General features: G+C 37.2%; 1 protein-coding gene across 2 annotated transcripts in view; it reads left to right on the top strand.

Moving 5' to 3' along the window:
* LNPEP (leucyl and cystinyl aminopeptidase) overlaps positions 1–24855 on the top strand; it is a 53826-nt gene extending 28971 nt beyond the window's left edge. For both annotated transcript variants that reach the window (XM_017833772.1, XM_017833771.1), the window contains 15 exons: positions 743–874; positions 3446–3566; positions 4221–4375; positions 4706–4819; positions 6862–6993; positions 9591–9722; positions 12049–12209; positions 15326–15414; positions 17684–17864; positions 18587–18743; positions 20155–20339; positions 21004–21165; positions 21993–22133; positions 23122–23203; positions 24186–24855. In XM_017833772.1, coding sequence (XP_017689261.1) covers positions 743–874; positions 3446–3566; positions 4221–4375; positions 4706–4819; positions 6862–6993; positions 9591–9722; positions 12049–12209; positions 15326–15414; positions 17684–17864; positions 18587–18743; positions 20155–20339; positions 21004–21165; positions 21993–22133; positions 23122–23203; positions 24186–24317 — 2076 coding nt within the window. In that variant the 3' untranslated portion in view covers positions 24318–24855. The remainder of the gene's footprint in view (positions 1–742; positions 875–3445; positions 3567–4220; positions 4376–4705; positions 4820–6861; positions 6994–9590; positions 9723–12048; positions 12210–15325; positions 15415–17683; positions 17865–18586; positions 18744–20154; positions 20340–21003; positions 21166–21992; positions 22134–23121; positions 23204–24185) is intronic.
* The last annotated feature ends 578 nt before the right edge of the window (positions 24856–25433 follow it).

Genomic DNA, 25433 nt, shown 5'->3' with positions numbered 1-25433 from the left:
TATTTGTTTTCTATTTTATGTTTGTGAAGGAATATATAGAAAAGTACTTTAAGGCATATAGCATACTTTTCTACGACTAATATTAAAGAAAAACTGTGTACCAAAAGTAATTTGAGATACACTATGGTGTCTTACTTCAGAAGACTGACCACTCAGTTACTTTTGACTGTGTATGTTTAAACTGGGCATGTTTTTGCTTTCAACTAGTTGGAATCGTAGATTTTTCCCATTTTTTTAAATGCAGTTTCTTACAGTTTTTAAGAGTGAATGTGAGGGGTATTTTGCTCTATTTTAAAATAATGAATGTCTCTGGTTACCTAGTTTTGAAGAGGCTTCTAAGAAGAGACAAATATGTATCTCATGCAATAGCAGTATTTTTAGTAGGCTGTTCTGAACTATGTCTCTGATCTAGCCTAGAACTCCCTTGAATTAATGCTAGTCTTTATGTTCACTTTGGATTATACTGGGACTTTAAAGTGTTTCTCCAACAGTGTAGTTGTTTGGTAATACTACATAATAAAGCTTGACAAATAATTTTTGGGTGGGCTTAAATGTTTATTTTCTTCTTAAGTTTGTTACACTGTTGTAAGTATCATCTGTCCCACTGAAATAGAGCCAAAATATGAAGATATTTGTGTAAATTTGCCTGTAAATTGTTCCTAGCATGAAGTATTTAACATTGATTCCTTGCATGTCTTAGTGTTCTTTTGCCTGCATTAATAATATTTAATTTCACCCGCAGAAATCCACTACTCCTGTGACAAATGGAATTGTTCAAGATGAGTTTTTTGTGAGTTTGAAGATGAGCACCTATCTAGTAGCTTTTGTTGTTGCAGACTTGAAAAACATCAGTCAGGAAACTAATGGGAGTCTGGTATGTGTTTGTTTCACTTTTTCTGCGTCACCTGCCCAACCAGCCTACCAAAACAAAACAGAAAGATTCCCAAACCAACAAGCAAACTCTGTCTCTTTTAAATTTACATTTTTCTTGGTTTTATTTTACTCATTATAGGTAGGGAACAAAAGCCATATATTGTAAGTTGAACTGAGTTCATGGCTTATATCAGGCTGTGAATATTTTTACAGCAAGGGTCTCAGCATCAGGTCTCCTTAACGAGGGAAATTTACAAAATGTAAAATTCCTAAGAGCTTTTAGAGCTGGAAACTTTAAACTCTTTGTTTCACTGCTTCACTCTGTGAGCAGTAATGTCACACAAGCCAAGAGTTGTTCTGAGGATGTAAAGAAACGTTGCAGTTTACAGGAACACCTACACGTGGTTTAAAGCAGTGTCTCAAGTGTTCTCTGTACCAGCAAAGATAACCTACCTTAAGAAACCCATGCCCTGCAGTAAAGCAAATTTAGGCTGATCTTAAATCTCCATTTACTTACTTAAATGCAATTACTTCATTGTGAAGGTTTTGTTTTTCCAAAGGTTCAAAAAAACTCAAACAGTTGGTCCTGTTTGATCTTTGTGCTTTGCAAGGATGTGACCTGTTTCTACAACGTGTGCAATTAGAGTAGCTAAAGAAAAAACAGGGTAATATTAGGAGTTGCTTCTTCATCTTGTTTTAGAAAGTGCAGAAGTTTCATGACAGCAATAACTTTCATGACTCTCTAGCAGGAACTTTCCCTTTGTGGTGAAATGTCATTATGTACCTAGAAAGAGCCAGAGGGAATAGTGCTAGTAGCACTGCAGAAGAAGAAGCCCTCACTTTAATCCTGTATACACAAGTAAAGATGCTAGACAATAGGCTTTGATTCTCATTTAGACAAATATTTCTGTATACAACTGAATGGAACAGACTGTTTAATTTTCTTTTTTTCCCCCTTGTGGCTACTATTCAGGTCTATATTTGAACTTTGGTCTGGTAAAGCCATATAACTGGTTCTTTGAGGCAAAAAACTTTTTAGCTTATTAAAAATACTTATTACTTTTTTTAAAAAAATTATTTACTTACTTATTTACTATTATTTTTATTTATTAATATTTTTAACTTCTTAAGAGTGCTTGCCAGCTTGAAGGGAGAATAAAAATGATCATACCAGAGTCTAGCTAGTGGGTTTTTCTGTTGCCAGCAGTGTCTAGTAGGCCAAGGAATTCAGTAAAAAGGAAGCATATAATGACATTTCCCATGAAATACAGACTCAAGATGCTTCTAGCAATTTGTCGCTGGGAGATTCAAAGCGTTTGAGCTAAGCATGGAGTAAGTTTATTATCATGAATGCTCTAAGACAGCTTGGAGCTGAAGTAATGTTGCTTTTCTCAACTCCACAAGATCCTGGGGATTTTTTATACTTTGGGTTTGAGCTTAATATTTGCAGCTAATAATACTTTTGTACTCCGGGAACACTAGACTAAGTTCTTACTTTTCTGTGCTTCATTCAAACTCAAAAATCAAAAGGTCACCTTATCCATCTATTTGAAATGTCATTTGTTTACTAATTTGTAGCACAGTGAGAGGGACTTTTTTTTAAATGAAGCTGGAAAATTGATCTCCACATATTTTTGTGTTTGTGTACGAGAGGGTGTCCTAAACCTCAATCTACCTGTAACCTAATCAAAGTTGTTTTCTTGATACAGACAATTCAACATGAATAGAGGGAGACTATAACCTCTCGGTTTTTATGAATGCTTCTTACATCGTGTCTGATGTGGCCCTACCTTAGATAGGGAAACGGAGCTTTATGCCAGTTATTATTTCTTGAGAGAATGTCTGGCAGATTGCACCAGTGTTATCATAATGATGGTGATACTGAAAAGCAGCAGAGACAAACTTCTTAACCCCAGTCTGTAGGTGTTAAAAAGGGCATTCTTTATTCAGCATGCTGGATGTTCAGAGGACAGCTCCTCTAACTGAACATGCCAAATGACAGACAGATAGGGCTTTTTATTACCCCTACTGTTTACATAGTCATTAGATACTCTCACTTACTTAGTAAGTATTCATTAGCTTGCTTTACATAGTCACACCCTTGTTGGAAGTCCTTTTTTGGTCCTTCTGCATCTTCTTTTGACATCTTGACCTCAGTTCTTGAGCAGGCACAGCATCATAGTGTTTCACCACCAAAAACTAATGTTTGTTCTTTATCTTATTTGGGTATGCAGAGTTTAGTTTACATCCTGTTTGTTTGAGTTACATCCTTTGTCTGATTCTCTAGGACTTTTCTAGGATTATATTATTCCTTATTTGGGCATTCTGGGATACTCTGAGTAAATTGTGTGTGAATTGTTCTTGCATACACATTGGCCAGTTAGACACTGTGCCTGTATTTTGGCTAGTTAATAAGCTCTATCAAAAAAAATTAGCTTTTTATTGACAGCTTATTTATGAGTGTACTGCCAAAACTGTGTCCTGCCTGTTTCAGGAACTCCTTCCAGCTCGTCCTTCAATTCCAAATGTTCTGTAGCTACATGTTTTAAAATATTTTCTCTGTTTGGACTAGGTATCTGTCTATGCCGTACCGCAGCATCTGAACCAAGTTGGGTATGCCCTAGACACAGCAGTGAAACTTCTGGAATTTTATCAGAAGTACTTTTTAATGAAATACCCTCTTGAAAAATTAGGTAAGTTCTTCTGAACTTTTTTTAAACATAAGAAGAAACCCTAACCTGAAAAATGCGTGGGAATTTTCATTAAAAAAAACAAAAAATGTTACAACTATGAAATTATTAAAATAATTTTAAAAAATTATTACGTGTTTGACTGAGTGCAAGTATTAAGCGAGTCCCAAGTTGGAAAGTTTTTGTGAGCTTTTGGAACCAGATTGCTTAAACTTGTACATAAACAGCATCAAATAAATAATTTTGTGTGAATTTAACTTGGTAGTGAGATAATTCTCAGTCTGTTAACCATGTTCTAAAGTGCAAGATCTGCAGCCTGACTTCTCTGCATGCATTAGTTTGACTGGAAAGATAGCGAAATATAATTTTCTAAGACACTACTTTCAGTAGGGGCCACCCCATTTCCTTGTTACTTTTGTTCATGCAGGATCCATAGGGAGTGTCTCTGGAGTGCTTTAAGTTTCTTGTGTCAGAGTACTACTAGAGAAACAGGGTTATTAATCTCAGGCTTTTTGCTTGAGTAATGAGTGTATGTTCATACCACAGGGTTTAAATAATGAGGTTTTTATTATGTATTATGTAATATAATAGGTAGACTTGAAGGACAGGATTGCTTTAACAAGCAATTTTCAAAAGCTTCTTTCAAATCTTTTCCAGATCTGGTAGCAATTCCTGATTTTCAATCTGGTGCAATGGAAAACTGGGGCTTGATCACCTTCCGAGAAACAACACTCTTGTTTGACAATAATACTTCTTCAGCAAGGGACAAGAAGTTAATAACTGCAGTGATAGCGCATGAACTTGCCCATCAGGTACTAGACTGGGAAGGTTACTGTTTTCTCCTTTTTTGTTTGTTTGTTTTTTTTTTTAAGTGCAATCCTGTCCTTAAATTCACCCCTCCCCTGACTGTGACTGGGTTGTGCACTGCATCTGTTCAGAAAACCTGCAGCTGTATTTTGTACAGCACGACAGGCAGAGTGCAACCACCGTGACGTACTTTGGGAGTTGTGCCTGCAGAAACGTTATGGAGGTTTTGACTGAACTTGATTTTACCACAAGATAAGGCAGAGGATGGATGGAGCGTTAGTGTACTCGTTTGATTTTAATTCTAAGAAAATAATGATGGTTTTGGTCTTTCGTAGTGGTTTGGCAATCTGGTAACTATGGAATGGTGGAATGATCTCTGGCTGAATGAGGGATTTGCCACTTTCATGGAATACTTTGCCATGGAGGAGATTTTTCCAGAATTACATTCAGTAAGTACTTTCTGTAACTATACTTTACCTTCACTATTATCTGTTTTTAATGCTGCCTATAAAGCATTGATACTTACATTCACTGCGGGCACCATTGGGATCATGCTACATCTTTGCTTTGGCACTCTCATTATGGTGAAAGTGGCTTGGAGAAGGATACATTGTTTTTGTGATTGTTTAATATTTTTGCTTTATTTTGCTAGTAGTCTACGTTGGAGTCTACTGCTTAGTGTAGGTTAAAGCATTCTGCACAAAATAGCAGGTGTTAAAAGGTGTAGGTGTCTGTATATCACATTTAAAATTTTTAATAAACAAGTCCAAACATGTTGTTGACCGAGTCTGTCTGCCTCTGCTTTCCCTGATAGACTTAGGAGGCTTTAGGTTACTAAATATGCCTGGAGTAACTCCTGCCTTTCCATCATTGTCGTACTTGCTTTTGTCTGAATCAGCTTGGGTTTCACAAGTCAGTGGACCTGGTAGTAAAGTATCAAATGGTCCCCCACAGAAAATTCTGATAGCGTTGACTTACACTTAGTAGTACAAAGCACTGCTCCCATAGGCACTTCTGTTACCTATATGGCTGAAGGGTAGAATGTTTTTTTATATAATAGGATAGCGATTATTTAAAAACTCATTCAGGTACTAAGTGACCTAGATTTTCAGACTCTGGAAAACATGATGGATTCAAACTTGACCTTTCTTCTCCAAGGAAGTAATAACAACTATTGTTATAAACCATTCCTGTCGCTGAGAATCCTAGAGAAATAAAGATTAGTGGAACTAAATGGAGGGGGTAGTGGAAAGACTAATTTTGCATTTTGACTAAAGGTATCTCCTAGAAGAGGACATACCTGAGGCCTGAAATCAACTTCTGGGTGTGTTTGTGTGATTTGCGTTAGTCATGGGATTAAACACCTGATGTGTAGTGACTGTTTCCTGCTTGATGGATTGTGTCCTTCTCAGCATTCAGAATAAGTGTGATTTTTGATTTCTTAAATCACTTTGTTAGTGTTAAGAAACTTGGGTTGCTAATACAGTTCAGTAGAACTCTTTCTCAGCGATGGGTGTTTCAAAAGTTTTTCATTTGGCCTGGCTTGGTTGTTCAGTTTGATTGTCACTTAAAAGTATGCTTATATAGGTATTCTACTTGTTGGGTGCATATGTGCTGAGGGCAGGACACAAAACTAGCATCCCATTTCAACAGGGACACATCTAACACCTGCATACTTCATTCTGAAAGGTGCCTGACAAGGTGCCTTCACCAATATCTCACTGCACCACTTGATGGTGCCAAAATGTGTTTTGGTGAGGAAAAAAAAAAATCACCCAGAATTTCTCCATTCAAGAATAGCTTTCAAGTTTTCAACTTTAATTTTTATTGTGTTTCACACAGGTTTTAAATTTTTTAACTTTTTTTTTTTTTAATTTTTTGTAACTCTCTGCTGCATAGAGAATGGTTTGCTCGTCTTGATGAAATGAAATGGACTAATGACAACTAATATGGGTACAGTCAGCTTGTTTACAGTGTTTGGGATTTTCTTGTTCTGGTACCAATGTAAAAATAAAATTCAATTATCTTCATTCTAGAAGAAAAGAAGTAAGAGACCTTGGTAATCACTAGATAAGGTGCTGTTTACGTTCTCACAGACATCACTGTAGTGAGTAATTTCCCTAGACTTCATGCTGAAAGCATACTAAAGTCATGCTTTTGTATTCCCTGTGTCCTGTAAATGAACTGAAAACACTGGTGAGCCAAATCTGAAATGTGACACACACTTATTTAGAAGGCATAGTTTTTTTGTCTAGTGCCAATGATGCATTTATCTGAGACAGGAGCTTAAGGGTCTGGATAATGATGCAAACTCAAAGGTGAGATTCCACTCTTAAAATAGGGCAGGGAAAGAGTAGATTGTATAAATGCTACCCCTGATAATTCTGTTGCTGCATAGAGCAATGGAAGAGCAACGCAGAGACAACTTTTACTTTCCTGCTTACCATGTGAGCTCCTGCTTCCTAAACACTTATAAGTGTTTCTCTTCCAGGATGAAGATTTCCTTAATTTAATTTTCAAGGCGATGATGAAGGATTCTTTGAATTCTTCACATCCAGTCTCTTCTGCTGTTCAGTCTTCAGAGCAAATAGAAGAAATGTTTGATGCACTTTCTTATATCAAGGTAACTGTTAAAATATTTGGAAACATTTGAAAAATTATGTATTAGCTATTGAAAACATGAATGTGGAATCATGAGCAAGCAGGCATGTATTGGCAAATGTTTGGGGGTTATTTACACCTAACACAAACAATGCAGGATTTCTCAGTAATGTTTCTGATCATCTACATAGCTTTCAGTTAGGAAAATATTATGTATGTGTATTTGTGTTCTTACTTAACGTCTTAGTGAATGCTTCAGCACAAAGTATAATACTCATGAAGATGTAAGTATCCTTATCTACTGGGTGAAGTGACATATCCAGTTAGACATTTATTCTTTTTCCGATAGCAGACTGTAACAAATGCTTAAGAAAAGAGTAACGACAAAACATTTGTTGAAGTAATCATTCCTTCTTATACTCTCCCTGCTTTAAAAAAGTCCCAGTATTTGAGAGACTTCCTGGACTGGAGGCTTGCCTCTGAAACGTAAAATTATTTTACTGCATGTCCTAGTTGTCTGACAGTTGAATATTTCTAATGTCTGGTGAGGGTTGTGTGTGAGGCTTATGTTATTAAAACCTCACAGTGCCTCACATAAAAATGCATAAGAGAAGAAATACCTGTAGTTGCAAAATTTTTATTCACACTGTCTCAGGTTTTAGATTCTGCATCCCATGATTTTGGTAGTGTTGGAGGAAAGCCTTCTGTATGTTTTGGATTAGCTGACATTTTTTTCCATTGCTGTATTATACTGTGATTTAATTAGAAACCATGGGGACAGCTATTGTTTACTAGAAAATAATCAAATACTGACTCTTCCTCTGCCTAGTGGAATGCAGTTCCCATGACAGTCTTGGTTTGTCTCCTCTGATTTCTTTTGGCAAGTCTCAACTGATCAACACAAGTTGTCTGGCATCCTTGAATAATCTGAGATGCCAAATAGACCTACAATAGTGATGTGCTTCCATTTCTTTTGGACTCTTTTTAATGAACTACAAGAACAGAGATGTGTGATTTTCAGTTTACCTGGTGGCCCAATTGAAACTTCTCTATGTAATTTGAATGGAAATGTTCCCCAAGTGATTGGGTTGGAGTGTCAGTCAATTAGTATGCCATTATATTTGGAGAATTGTTTTGTTTATTGCTACTAATAAGTACGTGCACATTCTGAATAGAATTGTACCAATCTACACCTTTGAGTTTAAGAGCTAACCGAAAGAGGTTTTGCCCTTGCTTTGTCAGAAATGGTGTTTTCATCGCTACTTTCTGTGTTTCAGAGGATTTCACTGCATAGCTTCTCATTCATGCATGCAGTCTTCATATTCCACTGTTTTTGTAGCTTAGCTCTTGGCAATTTGAGTGAGAAGACACCTGCAATTTAGTCCCTAATCAGCTAAGGGTGGTCTGTTACTGAATTGTACAACTTAATTCGTTTTACTGTCCTGCCAACAGACACAGATTGGTAGGTGGCCTCTCCATTGTACTGTCTAGAATAGGAATTATTGCAGGGTATTATTTTTAGCTTGGCTGTTTTGCAGACTATCAGTAAATCTAGCACCCATGGGTGGGACAAAATCCACCTGCAACAACAGAGTGTTTGGAAGGATATGACAGTAAGAGAAACAAAGTGGCAGAGCTGTAGTTGAAGTATGGATGCATGAAGAAGAGGAAATTATGACCATATTATTAAAAAGTACAGTAGGGGCTGTTCCTGCAGTTTGATGATAATGAATAACCAGGCAGCCTTCAGTTTCCAGTAAGATGTTACTCAAATTCCAAAACTTGATTTTGGAATGTGTGAGAACAATACGTGGTCTCTTTAAAATCATCTTCTTTATTTCTTGTTCCTTTCTCAGCAATAGTGAGATTCCACTCTGAAAATATCAAGTGCACCTTTAAATGATTCACAATGTGTGTCTCTCATCTGCACTCAGTTGTACAGTATGCAGGTCCTCAGGAGATTTACTTGTTAGTGACTGTGAAGCATTCATGGCCATTTTGATATCAAAACTACTCAGTTACTACTTTTTTTTTTTTTTTTTACAAAACATGGCTGTATTTAAACACTGACAAAAGGCACTTTTCCTTCTCTAGTCAATTCCAGCCTACCAAGTGTATCTCATTTTTTTCCTGTACTTTCAGGTTTTTGGTATAACTGCAGATCATATGACTGTTAAACACTGTCTCACAAGTGCTGTTCTTACCATATAGATGAATATTGGTAATGAAAAAGGCCAGTTAGAAGAGACCCATTAGTAAGAAGACAATGTTTTTCAGATGATGTTAAATAGAAAAAATGTCAGATTCTGCTAGCCTGTTGTATAAATGTAATTTGAGCCTTTAAAATATTTTTTTTCCAAAGCAGCTGGGACAAATTTTCAAGCTGTATTAGTCTTTTGGTAACTGTATTTGGAGTTTATGAAATATTAGAAGAATAACAAAATAGAAAAGAATAGCAACTGAGTTTAAGGTAATTATTCAAATTATATTGTTTGGAATAAAATCTCCAGCTTCTGAGTTATTCTTCCACTGTGAAATAGCTATAATATGCATATACTTTAGATGGTTCTGTAACTTTACTTTGCCAATTCATTTTCTTTTTTTTTTTCCTCCCTGCAGGGGGCTTCACTTATTTTGATGCTGAAGCATTATCTCACAAAGGATGTTTTCCGAGCTGGCATTGAGGTATACTTGCATAATCACAACTATGGAACTGCTCGTAGTGATGATTTGTGGGACAGCATGAATGAGGTACCCACCCATCTTTGGCACACTGTTCTTTTCTTTCTTTTTTTTTTTTAATTTCTTTAAGAGTGTCGTTAATTTTTATTTATTTCCTTGTTTATGAAAGAAGTAGGGTAATAGACTGCAGGTGAATACTCTGAAGTTTTTGCTTATCCTATGCCAAAGTTCTGTCATATAGGTATGGAGATTCCTGTAGCTGCTAGGACTACACTGAGTATCATCCCAAAAAAGCATTTTGAGTGGCTGTGCACTGCCATGCATATCCACGTGTGTGGACACATCAATATGGACCTATCTTCTCTAGAGCTACATTGGTAGTGTGTTAAGACCAGAATAAAAGTAATCAAATGCAGGACAAAATTTGCTTTCACGGAATAGCTGAACCCAACCTCCGCAAAGGTCTTGGGTTACTCTCTGCTGGTATAACTTTGTTTCAGTGATAGCTTCAGTTTCAGCAAGTGGTGCTGGAATTGTAGGAAAACAGATTGCAGGGGACAATTTAGTTCAGCAGCTCTCAAATTATAAGGCAGGCACAAGGCTGCATCTGATTTTAAAGTGAGTGTGTAGGGCTCAAGAAGGCAAGGGCTTGGGCAGGAGAAAGCAAAGGCCGTGGGAGTCAGGGAGGGCGGGGAAGGAGGGTAGAGAAACAGCAGGAGTGAGAGGGCGAAGAAGGAGGATCCAGGCATCAGCTTGGATAATAGAAAAACAAATCTATGATATTCAGCAAATTGACTGGCTCTTTTCCCCTTTTGCTCACATTAATTATGCCTAGGCTGAATGTGCTTGAAAATTCAAACCATGGAAGTGTCATTTTCTTTGAACATAAATTTTTGCATTAATTTTTCGCACGGCAAAATGCACATTCACTTCTTAAGTCTTAACCTTCTGTGTGGAAATGGAACAGAAGCAATCCTGTCAATCATAGTTGGAGTGAAGATGAGAAAACTGCATGCTCACTAAAAGAAAAATCTGTAATATGGCAGGGAAACTTTTGTATGCCTTGCCTGGAAGGAAAAAAAATTAAATCCATTTCTTGTGTTGCTTTCATTGGAGTTAGAAGCTGCTGTTCAAAGAAGAGGTGTCAGTAAAATAAATTATTGTCAATAAATTCTTGCTACTATGAACTATCAACCTATAATTTCTAATAATTGCTTTAATTTCAGGTGATCGAGAAGGATTCTGTATGAGAATAGAATTACTTCAGTGGAGCAAATTTCAGATTTATTCGTGTCTCTGTACAGATTAGACACAAACCTTTCTGCCAGTCTTTGGGTAATGGACAGTGGGTAACATTAATGTAACATTGTAGTAATAATTAAAGCTTGTGATAATAAGATAAAGAAGATTTAGCCAAGAGTGGTTTTGGGGGAGTATGTAGAAAGTAAAAAAAAACCCAGGTAGTCCTCAAATTCTATGAATTTGAAGCTTTTGATAGAGAGTTGCTTCCCTGGATTTGAAACTTCTATTTAAAGTTTATAGCCATTCTTTACATAAATAATATAGTGTTTTCCCATGAGGGTGAACTCTACATGTTATTCCTGGGTTGAACAGAGAACAGTGTGCAGTAAGATGCTGATGAGGTAAACTAGAAAAAGACACAGTAGAGGTTGGTAAAAGGTAAATGTAACTTGAATAATGATATATTAATTTTCCACGTTCCTGATAGCTCAGCCTAAACCACATTTTTGCATGTTAGGGGACGTACTATCTTTTTCTGGGTGTATGATGATCTCTGCTAATTAAGAGATATGTAGACATTATAAAGTACTTGTGCTTAGTGGGGATGTTGTAGTACAAACAGTTCCTGGGAGATCAGAAGAGGCTGAAGGTTAAGCTATTCAAAGGCTGGTAAAGTGGGAGGGGAAAAAAGAAAAAAAAAAAAAGAGTTATAAAGTGTATGTAGTTTTTGTGGTACAAACGCCATCACTTTATTTCAGATTCTAGTATTCATTTCATAATTAAAAGAAGATTTTTCAACCTGAAATACTCACATAATGTCATCATACCAATAAGGAATGAGGAAGAGTAAGAGGGAGCTTGGGAGCTTACTGTAATTTTCTATTTTGTGACACTCTCTCTCCACTCTTATTACACACCAGTTCAACCTACCTGATGTTTCCAATCTGTCTTTCCACTGTGTGGCTAGGATCCCCTCAATTTAAAATGAAAACCACTTGCTCCCCTAAATTGTTGCTTATGAAATTTACAAGATCATTGTCAAATTGATTGTTTACAGATGCAAAATCACGCCACAACTTAATTGGTAAGTTAAGAAGGAAGTAAAGTGTTCTCCATTTGCTTTTTCCTTGTTATGTTATGGTTGTTTTTACAGATTACCAATGGAACGCTGGATGTGAAGAAAATGATGAAGACTTGGATTCTGCATAAAGGATTTCCTTTAGTCACGGTTGTCCGAAAGGGAAAGACTGTTTCTGTACAACAAGAGAAATTCTTGTATCGTGTGGAACCGGAAAATTGGACATCAGATGCAAGGTTATTACCTTCTTAATACCTTTTATCCACTAAAAGCAACTGCAGATATCTGTCTTAGATCTCGTACATCTGTCTCACTTGTGTTCAGGGGTTTTAGTGTTTTCTTTGAAGGCAGGTAGTAACAGAGAATTTGGCACAGAAATTCACACATCTAATACCTGCCTGAAGGTCGATGTCTATTTCCACCCAAGCAGCTGGTAAGAGTCTGTGACATCCTTTGTAATCTGAGTTTCCTTTCCTGAAGCTTTTAAGCTTGATATAATGAGTTGGCTTTTAATACTAAAACGCAGATCTCATTGGTAAAGGTTTCTTCTAATTTAAGAAAGTTTTGAGTGAATAACGAGAATGTGAAGAAAGGCAGGTTGCAGAAGTTTACAGAAGTTACAGATGCATATGTCCTACTTTGAAGCCTCTGCTTCTTCCTGCCAAAATTCAGTGTACATCTTGGGCTTTGTTAGAAGGTAGAGAAGCTAGAGTCAAAGCCGCCTTGGCTTCAAAATTTTAAGATGTCAATACCACATGACAACAAATGACTGAATATATAACAGAGGCAATATCCATTTTACCAAAACCTAAAAGGAAGTACATATGCAAATACTGAAGAAGCAAAGATGTGGCAGTTGCTAATTTTAAAATTTAGTTTACTGCGAATACAACTTACATTATGAATCTCAACAGTGTTTTACTATTTTACAAACTAAAATATGTAAATGTGAATTCTCTGAGGATTTTGCTTGTTTTATTCAGCTGTTTGAAGTTTTAACAGGAGCTGAGTCCTTTACATCATCTTGCAGAAAACTAGGCCTGTGAAGGAAATTTATCTCTTGAAAAGTAGGAAGTTACAGGGCTTTACTTTATTTTTGTGATGTGAAGGAAGAAAAACAATGTGTGGTTGAAAAGTAATGGAAGAAGGGAAGGATTGTCAGGCTTGGTAATTCTTCTTTTCTGGTTGATCTCAATTTTGGTCGTGCATGAAAAGGTTTTGAAGAAGAGCATTCCATGTGAAGCATACACAGAAGGGGTCCCTGTCAAAGTTAGATTAATATGTGCAACTTTTTTCATCCTACTCAAAGTGTTTTCTCTAAAGAGCCAAGTCGTTATCATCTTTTTGATCCTCTTTAGTGTTTATTCTTCCAGCTTGCAGTTCAGAGAAAGCCTTTGTGGTATGCAATTAATTATGGTTTATATTACCATGATGTGGAATTTGAGCCTAGTACTTCAACTTTTTTTTTAATTAAAATTTGTAAAATTTCAGGAAAACAGAACATTGGACTGAGGTGGAAATAATACTAAATGAATTTCTGATACAGCCAGAGATTTCCTGTCCATACGATTTTGGACAAGCTACCTAGCGTGCTGGAACTGAGAAAGAAGTACACGGAAATGTGCTGTCCATCAGGGGTCCTTATTGGGACCGGTGTGATTTGCAGTCTTCATCAGTGATGTACACAGTGGGATCGAGTGCACCCTCAGCAGATTTGCAGATGAGACCAAGCTGAGTGGTGCAGTTGACATGCCTGAGGGAAGGGGTGCCATCCAGAGGGACTGGACAAGCTCGAGAAGTGGGTCCATGAGGTGTCATAGAATCCTAGAATCTCCTGAGTTGGAAGGGACTCACAAAGATCATCAAAGCCTAGCTCCTGGCCCTGCACAGTACAACCCCAAGAATCTTACACCATGTGCCTGAGAGTGTTGTCCAAACGCTTCTAGAACTCTGCCATGACTGCTTCCCTGGGGAGCCTATTCCAGTGCCCAACAACACTATGAGTGAAGAACCTCTTTCTAATATCCAACCTAAACATCCTCTGGCACAACCTCAGGCCATTCCCTCGGGTCCTGTCACTGGTCACCAGACAGAAGAGATCAGTGCCTGCCCCTCCTCTTCCCCTCACAAGGAAGTTGTAGACTGCAGTGAGGTTTTCCCTCAGTGTCCTGTTCTCCAAGCTGAAGAATTGAAGTGACTGTAGCCACTCCTTGAGTGGCTTCCCTGCTCTCCAGCATCTTGTTCTCCAGTGTGTACGTACACACAGAGTTACCTCATCCCAGGTGCAGAATCTGGCACTTGTTGTTAAACTTCATACAGTTGGTGCCTGCGCAGCCCTCCAGTTTGTCGAGGTCTCTCGCAGGACCTCCCTGCCTTTGAAGGAGTCAACAACTACTCCCAATTTAGCATCACTGGCGAACTTATTTAGTAGGTTAAGCAAGACCAGGTGCACGGTGCTGCACCTGGGTCAGGGCAACCCCCAGTATCAGTACAGGCTGGGGGATGAAGAGCAGCCCTGCAGAGAGGATGGGCTCTGCCAAGTTGTACAAGCCAGTTGTATCCTGGGCTGCATCCAAAAGGAGCATGGCTAGCAGGGCAAGGGAGGGGATTCTGCCCCTCTGTTCTCATGAGACCCCACTGGAACTCTGGGGTCCTCAGCAAAGGAATGATTTGTTGGACCTGTTGAAATGAGTCCAGAGGAGGGCCACGAAAATGATCAGATGCATGGAACACCTGTTCTTTGAGGACAGACAGAGAGTTTGGGCTGTTCAGCCTGGAAAACAGAAGGCTCCAGGGAGATCTCCCTGCATTCTTTCAGTACTTAAAGGAAAGATGGGGTCGTACTTTTTAGCAGGGCCTGTAGCAACAGGACAAGGGTTAATGGTTTTAAACTAAGAGAGGGTAGTTTAGACCAGATATAAGGAAGAATATTTTTCCAATAAGAGTGGTGAAACACTGGCGCAATTGATGCCCTGTCCCTGGAAACATTCAGGGCCAGGCTGGATGGGGCTCTGAGCAACCTGATCCAGTTTGCAGGTGTCCCTGCTCATTGCAGGGGACCTGAACTAGATGATCACAAAAGATTGCTTCCAGCCCAAGGTATTCTATGAAATTTATCCACTTCTCAACATGATGGGAATAAAAAAATAATTGCTGTACATGCTGTGCATTTTTTTTGTTACCATATTCTGATTATATGAGTGAGATTTATACTTCATTATTTTACACAGCATGGAGTGGTTCTAGTATTATATATAAAAATGCTTAAATTAAAAAAAAAAAAAGAAAACAGGCCCTTCTAGACAGATAATATGTATATAATATGTCAGTAAATGTTTGTTTTCCTTTGCAGTTATCTGTGGCATATTCCTCTCACTTACATAACTAGTAAATGCAACTTTACCCATTGTACTAATGCATATTTACTGGATCAAAAGTCGGGTAAGTGACTTAAAGCTTTGGTAGCAAGTTCCTTAAGTGTTGTAGATTTATGTTTTTTCTGGGCACACCCTTACATAAGGTGTGAAGGTGAATACATACAGAGCACAAAATAATTACAAAGATCTGGAGGTCGGCACTGCTGCTGTTGTCATCATCAGAGAGTTGATTCCCCATAGCATTATATGTACAAATAAATGACAGCAACTGGAACAGAAACACAGGTTTGAAATTTGTAAAAGCCCGTACTCTTTTCATCACAGTGCATACAGAAAATCTCTGAAACTCTACATCCTTTAGAGAGCAAGTAATGTGAAAGTAGCTCTGCCAGTTTGGCAGAAATTTAAGGAAATAAAGTTCCACTGAAATACTACTTATTTTCTTTAATTGTGTAAGAAAATGTATCTGGAACAGATGAGGATTTTGAGAATGCTGTTGTTGAATTTGAAACCTTTAAATCTTTTCACATACGCTCTCTGGTTTTGGTGCAGTGATTAGTTTGAATCCTAAACTGCTGGTCTATGGGACTATTTTTATTCAACCCTGTTTTTCTCCTTACCAAATGAACAGTTACTATGCACTTTTGTGTAGTGCTAAAATCACCTTGGCTGAGGACCTCAGCACAAGAAGGACATAGATCTGTTGGACCAAGTCTGGAGGAGGGCCCCAAAGTTGATCAGAGGGCTGGAGCACTCTCATGTGAGGAAAGGCTGAGAGGGTTGGGGTTGTTCAGGCTGGAGAAGAGAAGGCTTTGTGTCCTAAAGGGGGCCTACAAGAAAGATGGGGAAATATTTACATTGTAGTGACAGAACAAGGGGAAATGGCTTTGAACTGAAAGAGAGTGTATTTAGGTTAGATATTAGGAAAAAAATTCTTTACTCTGAGGGTGGTGAGACAGTGGCACAGGTTGTCCAGGGAAGTTGTGGATGCCCCATCCCTGGAAGTGTTCAAGACCAGCTCTGAGCAACCTTGTCTAGTGAAAGGTGTCCCTGCCTGTGTCAGGGGGGTTGGAACTAGATGATCTTTAAGGTCTCTTTCAACCCAAACAATTCTGTAATTCTGTGATTCCTTTCCTCTGACATGCATAGGTTTTTGCATTTGATTGAAGCTGGTCTGACTCATCACCTTACAGATGCTGATGTATTTTCTTCTCTCCCCACCATTCCCCCCTGTGCCATTAAAGTTACTAGGCAGTGCATTTAACTGGGAGTTATATTTAATTCATAAACCTATTTCACACCTCTAATTTTTGAAATAAAACTACGCAAATTTTAAATCAAGTTCTTAGAGTTGATCTTGACATTTTCACTGCTTACTGATTTTTACAAACTGCCACTCCCCTAAAATTACATTAGAAATACTAAAAATAAGGTAAGTAGTTTTTCTTTATGTCATTCTGACATTGGTTTTACAAACTCTTCATGCTATTCTTATTCTTTTTCGTTTGAGATGGAGTTTTTAGAAAAAAAAATCACTAATTATCGAAATGGAAAAGCAAAGCTCTTTAATTGAATGTGTTCTTGATCTTATTAGAACTAGTAAGTAAGCAGCCTGATTTCATCATTTTTATTTCACTTTAAATGGCCCTGTTGCTAGTCTCATGTTCATCATATGAATTCCTCATTCACTGTAGAAAGTTGGATGTGGAGGATATGACAGTAGGAGAGATGTACAAAAGAGTTTGGGGTAGAATATTAACTAAATTTCAAAGGCCTTGTAGGTCCTGTGCAAATTGATGGTTTTGTTGGTCATTATGGAATCAACTGAAAGGAAGAACTTTTCCCAAAGCCTTTCTTTTTCTGTCCAGTTGACTTAGAAACTGGAGTGTGATCTTTCATCTACTTAAGGCCATCCTCATTTCTGCACTCCTTTTTATGATACATGTAACTGCTCTTTGTGTGTGTGTGTGTATATATATATATATCTATGTATATGTATGAAAGTGGATAAGAGATGGGGCTGTTTGAAAGAAGGACTGGAAAGGAGAAAAATTACTGCACTAAGTAATTACCTGCATGGATGCAACACAGGTCAGGCTGTGATACTGTTCATTCAATAACCTGTAGGAAGAAGGAGGAAGAAATACAATCTGGAATTTCTGAGCTTTCTTGTGAAACCTCTGTATGGGCTGTTCCTTCTTCATAGTAGGGGGAAATAGTGGGTGTAGAAGAATTTCTTGTCTCTCTGGATCTAGTCTGTTTCATAGACTTGGATTTGAACAAACAATTGCTAAATATTTGTTTCTGCTGCTAACTGATTTTCTGTCCTATAGCTGTCATTGAACTTCCAGAAGAGGTGGAATGGATAAAATTCAATGTGGACATGAATGGCTATTACATGGTACACTATGCTGAAGACTGGAAAACACTCATTGATCTGTTGAAACAAAACCACACTGCTTTGAGTCCTAAAGACAGAGCCAACTTGATAAACAATATCTTCAGCCTTGCAGGGTAAGATTTTCATACTGGAAAACATATTTAATATATGTTTAAAGGTTTTTGAAGTCAAAGAAGATCATATTTAGTTTCTAGAGACAACTGCTGTAGAAAAGTTTTAATTCAGTCTTTGATAGCTTTGTTGGAGCTGTTCACCATTCACTACTGTTTTTTTCAAGTTCTTTCACTGATGCTTTCATACTGGTGCTAGATGTTATCTGCCTGTTTTTATAGCATGATCTATTTATTTGCATCACACAGAGCCACATGATAGCTTCTGTTTCAGGAAGACACTCTTTTCTTTAGTGACTGATAATCTGCCTAGCAGACTGTTTTCCTGTACTCAGTCAGTGAATGCTTCACTTTAGAAAAGTAAGCTATTTTCCTCTGAAATTTTTCCTGGATCCCTCTCATGTCTTTCACCACCACTGTCAGAGCAGGTGAGACTGAGCATTCTGGATGATCTCTTTGGGAGCTGCTACCTGTATCTGATATTATGATAAACATTTTTAGACATCATTGCCATACTTGAAGGCATGCTAGTGGCTATTGCTCCCTTTCTGCAATCTTTCTGAAGTTAAAATATGAAAATCTCTACATGTAAATTGTTTGTTATGTCACTCCCTCTATTCACTTATCTCTCTGTTAAAGTAACAGAAAGCGTCACTTCTGATCTTGTTTCAGGGAGTGATTTTGTTTTATAATCCATTAAAATGTTTCTATTCGTTGACCAACAGTCTAGGAAGAGAGTCTCTGGTAACGGCCTTTGAGCTGATTGATTACCTTAACAAAGAGAACAGCACTGCACCGCTCACTCAGGCTTTGTTTCAGCTGAGTCACATATACAACCTTCTAGACAAAAAGGGCGAACAACATCTGGCAGCACGAGTCATGGTATGCCTTAGCTTTTTGTAAATTGTAATTTGAAATAATTAGCTGTGATGTAGTGTAATATAGTTACATTGTCTTTTTAAGTGTTGACTGTTGAATGTATCCAGTAATTTCACTAAGTTGGATAGGGATTCTGGAGAGTTGCCAGGCTTGCCTGCTTTTGTTAATGATCTCTTACTGAAATGCTACATTTCTTGGACCAGCTTCCTGCCCTCTCCTTCCCCCATTTCCACACCATATCCACATGCCCCAAAATGTTTTGTAGGAAGTGTAGTGCAGTAGGAACACGGTGGTGTCTGGGTTTATCTTACAGTGCCTATAAAGGTCAGTGTAGTACAAATATGTAATTCAACGAAAGTCCACGACATTTTTCTTGTGCAGTAAAGTTATCCCGAAAAATTAGAGTCTAATTGCTTTGTGTAGAGGCAGGAAAAAAACCCAGAACTATTTTCTGTAAAAACAGGAACACATGAATGGTTGTCATTGTCCCATTCCAGTTGTATGCTAGATTAATACAATATAGTGCTACAGACTTAGCAATGAAATGAATACTGCAGTCTCAATTCTTGATGGGAATGTGTTTTTCATTTCTCTGTTTACCATCTTATTATGAAGCTTCTTGTCTATATTCATCTACTGGTTGAAAATGCTCCTTGCTGCTTTACATTGTAAAACATCAGTAAAGGGATATAGTCTGTAAGCAAAATCATTAAGTTATTAGATAAAACAGCAGATGTTTTTTCTTTATGGTAGGTATGGATAATTAGCGAGTACTTAAGGAAAAATAAGAAATAAAAAGTACTATTATAACAATTTTCCTTATTTAGAATTATTTCAAAGTTTTTACAAATCTGCTAGGATAAACAGCCCAAGCTATGGTTTACAATGCAGTGTCTGTGCAGTCATATGTAAGTTCAAAACTTCTCAGCTGAGATGTGGTAGCTGGTTGGATGCCTAGCTGTGGTTTTGGCAAGTTACAGAACTACAAAACTGAAGGGTGCTCAGCCCGTAGATAGATAAAAGGTGTTTCTTTGTGCTAACCTAAGGTATTATTAACTGTCACTTGGTGAAGTTAAAAGCAGTTAAACATACAGAAGTTGTAGTTAGTTGAGATGGTAAGCTGATTACAAGCAAGTCTGAACCATGGCTTGAAGAGTAGTCTTCAGTTTCCATGTGCAATTTAAGATGTAGACCTGGCCCATCTTTCAGATCTATGTAATATCAGATACTTATTTCTACAGATAAGGAATAGCATTTTTAAATTGGAATAAATAGATGAAAAAGTATCATGTTTAGCTTTCACAGTTCTAAATCTTAACTTTTTTTTTTTTACTTTTTTTTTTAGACTAATTTTGTATATAGAAAATATTTTTTGGAGGAATTAGGTATTGCTGGTAATTTTTTCCTCTTTTAGCATAGGATAGAGCACTTACTTGGAGATAAAATTGATCAGCAGCATTGGACAGATGATGGGACCTTGTCTGAACGAGAGCTCCGGTCGACACTGCTCGCTTTTGCCTGCACCCATGATATAAGAAACTGTAGAACAACAGCCATGGAGATGTTTGAGAGGTGGATGAAGTCTAATGGAACAGTAAGGTACCGCAAAAACTGAACTTCCAGTTCTTTTATCTGTCTGTTTTCCTGTGACATTGCCGCCGTTGTATTGGGGGAAAATAGCACAACAAACAGAACAATCAACAAAAAAAAAAAAAACCAACAAACCACCACACCACCGACTGAGTATTGATAAAGCACTTCATTCTGTCTTTTACTGTTCCATATGTAAAAGTAATTGCTGTTTTAAGATGAGAGGGAGACTGTGCTAGACTTTGTCTCCAGTCTCATTAAGTGTGACTGCAAAACCAGCCACAAATTGCTTCCATCTGCATTTCCTAAGCTGCATGCTGAATGAAGGAGGATTACTTAGTAGCAATGTCAAAGCACACCTTTTTGCCTTGCAGAATTCATTCTGTTCTGGATTCATTGTGCATTTCGAGCAATAGGAAATTACTCCATTTTTTGTGCAGTTGACCATGTTTCCATGTGACTAGTATGATTTGCTTTTTCCTAGTGACTTAAAGTGACCAACATGAATTCAGTCCAGCAAACTTTAACAGTTGCTAAAGAATTAAATTTCTCTAAAGAGAGCTATCTCTTTCAAGTTAATCCTTTAATTTTGTGACTTTTCCTTCTTTTCTCAGATGAGCATTTTTATGTCCCCTTTTTTTGTTTGTTTTGTTGCTTTTGTTTTTCCCTGTAGTCTGCCTAGTGATGTTATGAAAACCATATATACAGTTGGAGCCAAAACTAGTGACGGCTGGGAATTCCTCCTAAACATGTACTCGTCTTCAGTTTCTGAAGCAGAGAAAAGTAAAATGATTGAAGCCTTGGCCAGCACAGAGGATGTCAGAAAGCTGATCTGGTATGAAGGAGACAAAAAGTTGTATGCTGTGTAAATTAAAAGCATTAAAAATCTTCTTTGAAAAGTGCATTGTCTTTTCTGTATTGTTGAAAAAATTTCTGATTGCTAAAGAGAACCCATCCACATGTTTTGCACACGCTTCCATTCACATGAAGAATTGATATTTTTCACTTAAAAATAATTTATGTAAAAAAGCGGCACAAAAGACCAAACTCTGAGTATGCATTAAGAGAAAAAAATTTAACTCAAAGACTTTGCACTACCAATAACACAGAATTTCAGGTTTTATGGTACAATTAAAAAATTGCAGATTGTTCTATAGAGCCTAAAAAGATTGCTATATTTTTATGACCAAAATAATAACTGGTTGGGGTATTTTTTTTCATTTGATGTCTTTTGCTCTTTTTTTCTTTCTTTGGATGAAATTTTGGCTTTATGTTGTGCTCCAACACCCCTCTATAGAGCAAATCTCAGTACTGCACCAACACCAAGTTGTCCTAGTTTATTCTTCAGCTTTCCTCTCTTAACTTTTCAACATATTATTTTTCTTTAACAAGTTGTTAAAATTTATTTCATCTTTCCCAACAACAGTGAAAATTCAGTGAAAATTGGTTTAGAGCCAAGGTCACTCTTATTTCTGGAAATTAAAGCTAAGTAAGTACAGTTTTTATGAAATGTAGCACTGCTGTGTTCCAGATGCCAGAAGGTGCTTGTTTGATGTATTATGTAGTCTTTTTCGATCTAATTGAGGACTATCAGAAAAAACATTTGAAAATATTAATAGACTTTTTTTTTCCCTCTCTCTTTTCGTATGCTTTCTCTCTTAGGCTGATGCAGAACAGTCTTGAAGGAGAAGTCATCAGGTCACAGGAGCTTTCACATATCATAGTAACTATTAGCCAGAGTTTGCCTGGATATTTGCTGGCCTGGGACTTTGTCAAAGAGAACTGGGAAAAGCTTATACAAAAGTAAGGCTTGTGATGCAGTTGAAACTTCAAATTCACAGTGGCAAAAGCACCTGTTTGTTTCTTTCCGGCATAAGACAATAAATAGTTGCATTCGTATAAAAAGATTTGTATTAAAACTGTAAATCATGTTTTAAAGTCTCAGTTTATGAATAAAACTTGCCACATAAGCTTTGAAGTCTCACCAGTCGTTGATGGGACTTGAGCTTCCTAGAACCTCATAGTAATTCTAAACGATCTTGATTTTAATTTCTCTTGAAAGGTTGCTATCTCTAAGATGATTGCTCTAGTTGCAGTATGTTTGTGTGGATCAAATGTGTTTAAAAGCAGACTCATGGAATTAATTCAGCATTTATTTTTTATGCCCTTTACAGCAGTCCCAAAACCAAATAACCAAAAATCCCACTTGCTTCAGAAATATATGTTCTTCCTAACTGGCCTCTAAGGGTACCCAGCAGGAGAGCTGGCTCCCAAGTCTTCAAAAAGCTAACAGTAGTGGACACCTCTGTTCCTAAATATCAGCTTTGATTTGAAACAATTATACATTGCTAAAAAAGCTTCCACTCAAAATTTCTGCTCTATCAAGCTCTTCAGTTATGCAGTTACGAAGTTACTGTGCTTGGAACAAAACCTGGTTACCAGCTGAATTACTGTAGAGCTTTGGAACACTTACCACAAATAGAGATCTTGATATTCGCAGTGTTATGTCCTCAGTTCTTTGCTGTTTGACCTGTGATAAAAGTTTGACAATTTTCCATGGCCTTTGCTCTGAAGTTCCATTTTCAGAGGGAACAGGGAACTTGAAGCTTGGATTTCTAAGGCCGCATATTTTTTTTGAAAAATAAGATATGTAAAATTGAATTTGTGCTTCTAATTATTTCCCACTACTAAACAAAAAAGGAGAAATAGAAATAGTTGAAAAGAATGTGTACGTATACTGAAACTGCATCTTAAAGTGTCTCCTAGTTAAAAATATTTGTTTGCCTTTCAGGTTTCACCTGGGCTCATATACCATCCAGAATATCATTAGCTGGTCAACTTCTCAGTTTGCAACAAAGCCGCATCTGCTTGAGGTTGGTGGCTTAATCTACCAGAAAGGGTTATTTACTAGTGCCAATGCTGTTTTCATTTAGTTGAGGGATGAGGAAAATGCATGTTTACCTGTTATTTATATCCTTGAGGCCCTTCTGGAAGGATATACACATCTATTGCTTTCCCTATTTCACACATGGCAAATATATGCATAAACATGTGAGAGGTTATATACTGAGACTGTGACAGAGTTGAGTTGTAGAGTTGAACCCAGTTATTGGTTTATACTGTTTTGTTTTCCTGTTCACTGGAACACACTGTCTCCCAAAATAATGATTTCATCTATATACAGTTTTGGTCTAGATTTTGTAAACAAGGTATGCTTTCTGCATCTCTGGAATGTGATACCGTGCTGTGAAAAATTTCTTTGTGCTATTTTTAATGTCAGCAATACCAAGGAGCTATTGCAGAAGTTGAGTATTGGCTAAGAACTGGGTACTAGCTGTTAGAAAAACTCTCTTGTCTTCCCTGACAAGACCTCGAATTTAATATGTCAAGAATGGTTTAAAGTTTAGATTAATGTTTTTGTTCAGATAATTTGGTAGAGATAGTTGTTTGTGGTTTGATCTATAGTATTTTAAGTGTTAACATAGACAACTATAATGATGAGTGGGTGTGGGGACCATTCCAGAATGCTGAAGAGGGTTGCTTGCAACAGGACTCCTTTTCAGAACTCTTAAATACTGTCTGTTTGCTTTGTGAGGAATTTGATAAGTAAATGTCTGTTTATTGCTGAAATAATTTATTGAAACCAAACGAGTTATTGCTGCTGTATCCTTGAAAAATGCTTTCCTTACATTTTGGGAGCTCCTTTGACAGTTTTGCTTACTGCATAGGTGCAAATGATTCTCAAAAATGGATTTCCTGCAACGTATACATAGCCTCTGCTTCTGAACATATTTGTGTGGCCAGTACTGATTTTAATTAAAATTTTATTTTTCTTTCTTTACTCTTGCTATGCAGGTGAAGTCATTTTTTGAGTCAAAATCAGAGGAGAGTTCTCAACTGCGTTGTGTAAAAGAAGCAATTGACACAATTCAGCTCAATATCCAGTGGATGGACAGGAACTTAGCAAAGCTGCAAGAACTGCTCTAGTGCACATAATACTGTGGTGTGTCAGCCATTTAGGAGCTCTGTGAACAGTTACTGTGTTTCCTTTGCAAAAGCCAGGGTGAAATCAGGCATCGCTGCAACATTGCACTATTAAGGAGTCTAGATAGCTCAGGGCATGTCTCAGATAAATTTTTATTTTCCTTGAAGCGTTTTTGAGCAATATGTAAGTATTTACCCTGAAATGGTTTTCATCTATAGACCAAACGTCTGCACAAATTATTAAATATAATTTTATATGTGAAACTCACACCCTTTCCTTTGGAGTTGTGTTGTAGTTTCTTAGCAGTGGGTCAGTGTTGACAGTCAGGTCAGAAAGAAAGAGTTACCATGAACTATTACTTCTTTGCAGACTCTCATTGAGCAGTAGATTTTTGTTTAATGCAAAACTGTATGTGGTTTCCACACTTGTAGATATAGAAGCTATTGTGAAACAAAATCGTATTTCAGGTACATAAGTAGTAGTGAATCTTAAAAAACTATACAACTGAGGCAAAATAAATGCAATTCCAATTTGATTTAAGTTTGGGCTTTTTATTTTCATGGTGTTCTTTAGGAATTACACATGTGAAAGTAAATCTCATGCTAATAGTATACACTTTGGTGTATGAAGTGGCAGGATAGTAGTATGGAGAAGAAGAAACAGATAGCAAAACCAAGTGTTTCAGAGATGGTATTCCCAGAAGCAGTGGTGTGACCTTGGAACTTTTACTCTGAATTTATCAGATAGTTTTGAGAATCTCATAATGAATCACTGAACTTTAACTGATTTTGCTGTATTGGTCTCTGACCAAAGACAAAAAATTGTGGTTTTCCACGTTGGTTCATCTCTTTGACTGACTACTGATTTATGCCCTTTTGACTGCTGATTTTTAATTTCACCCCTTGTTGCAGAGGGTTTGCAATTAATAGATATGTCAGTTACTTCATTTATGTAAACTTCTGTTTTTTCATTGCCTGATAACTTGCAGATCACAGTATAATTTGTGAACATTGCTCATTCTTTATGACATAACCTTTGGGAAAGCTTCTAATTTAGATTTTAATTATTTGTTTTTCTGCTGTTGTGAAAAATTCTGTGAGACAAATCCTCAAGGTCTT

Source organism: Lepidothrix coronata, unplaced genomic scaffold (genome assembly GCF_001604755.1).
Source record: "Lepidothrix coronata isolate B3197 unplaced genomic scaffold, Lepidothrix_coronata-1.0 Scaffold220, whole genome shotgun sequence".
Taxonomy (NCBI): Eukaryota; Metazoa; Chordata; class Aves; order Passeriformes; family Pipridae; genus Lepidothrix; species Lepidothrix coronata.
The sequence above is the reverse complement of the archived record's forward strand: the minus strand, read 5'-3'. Positions and strand labels throughout refer to the sequence as shown.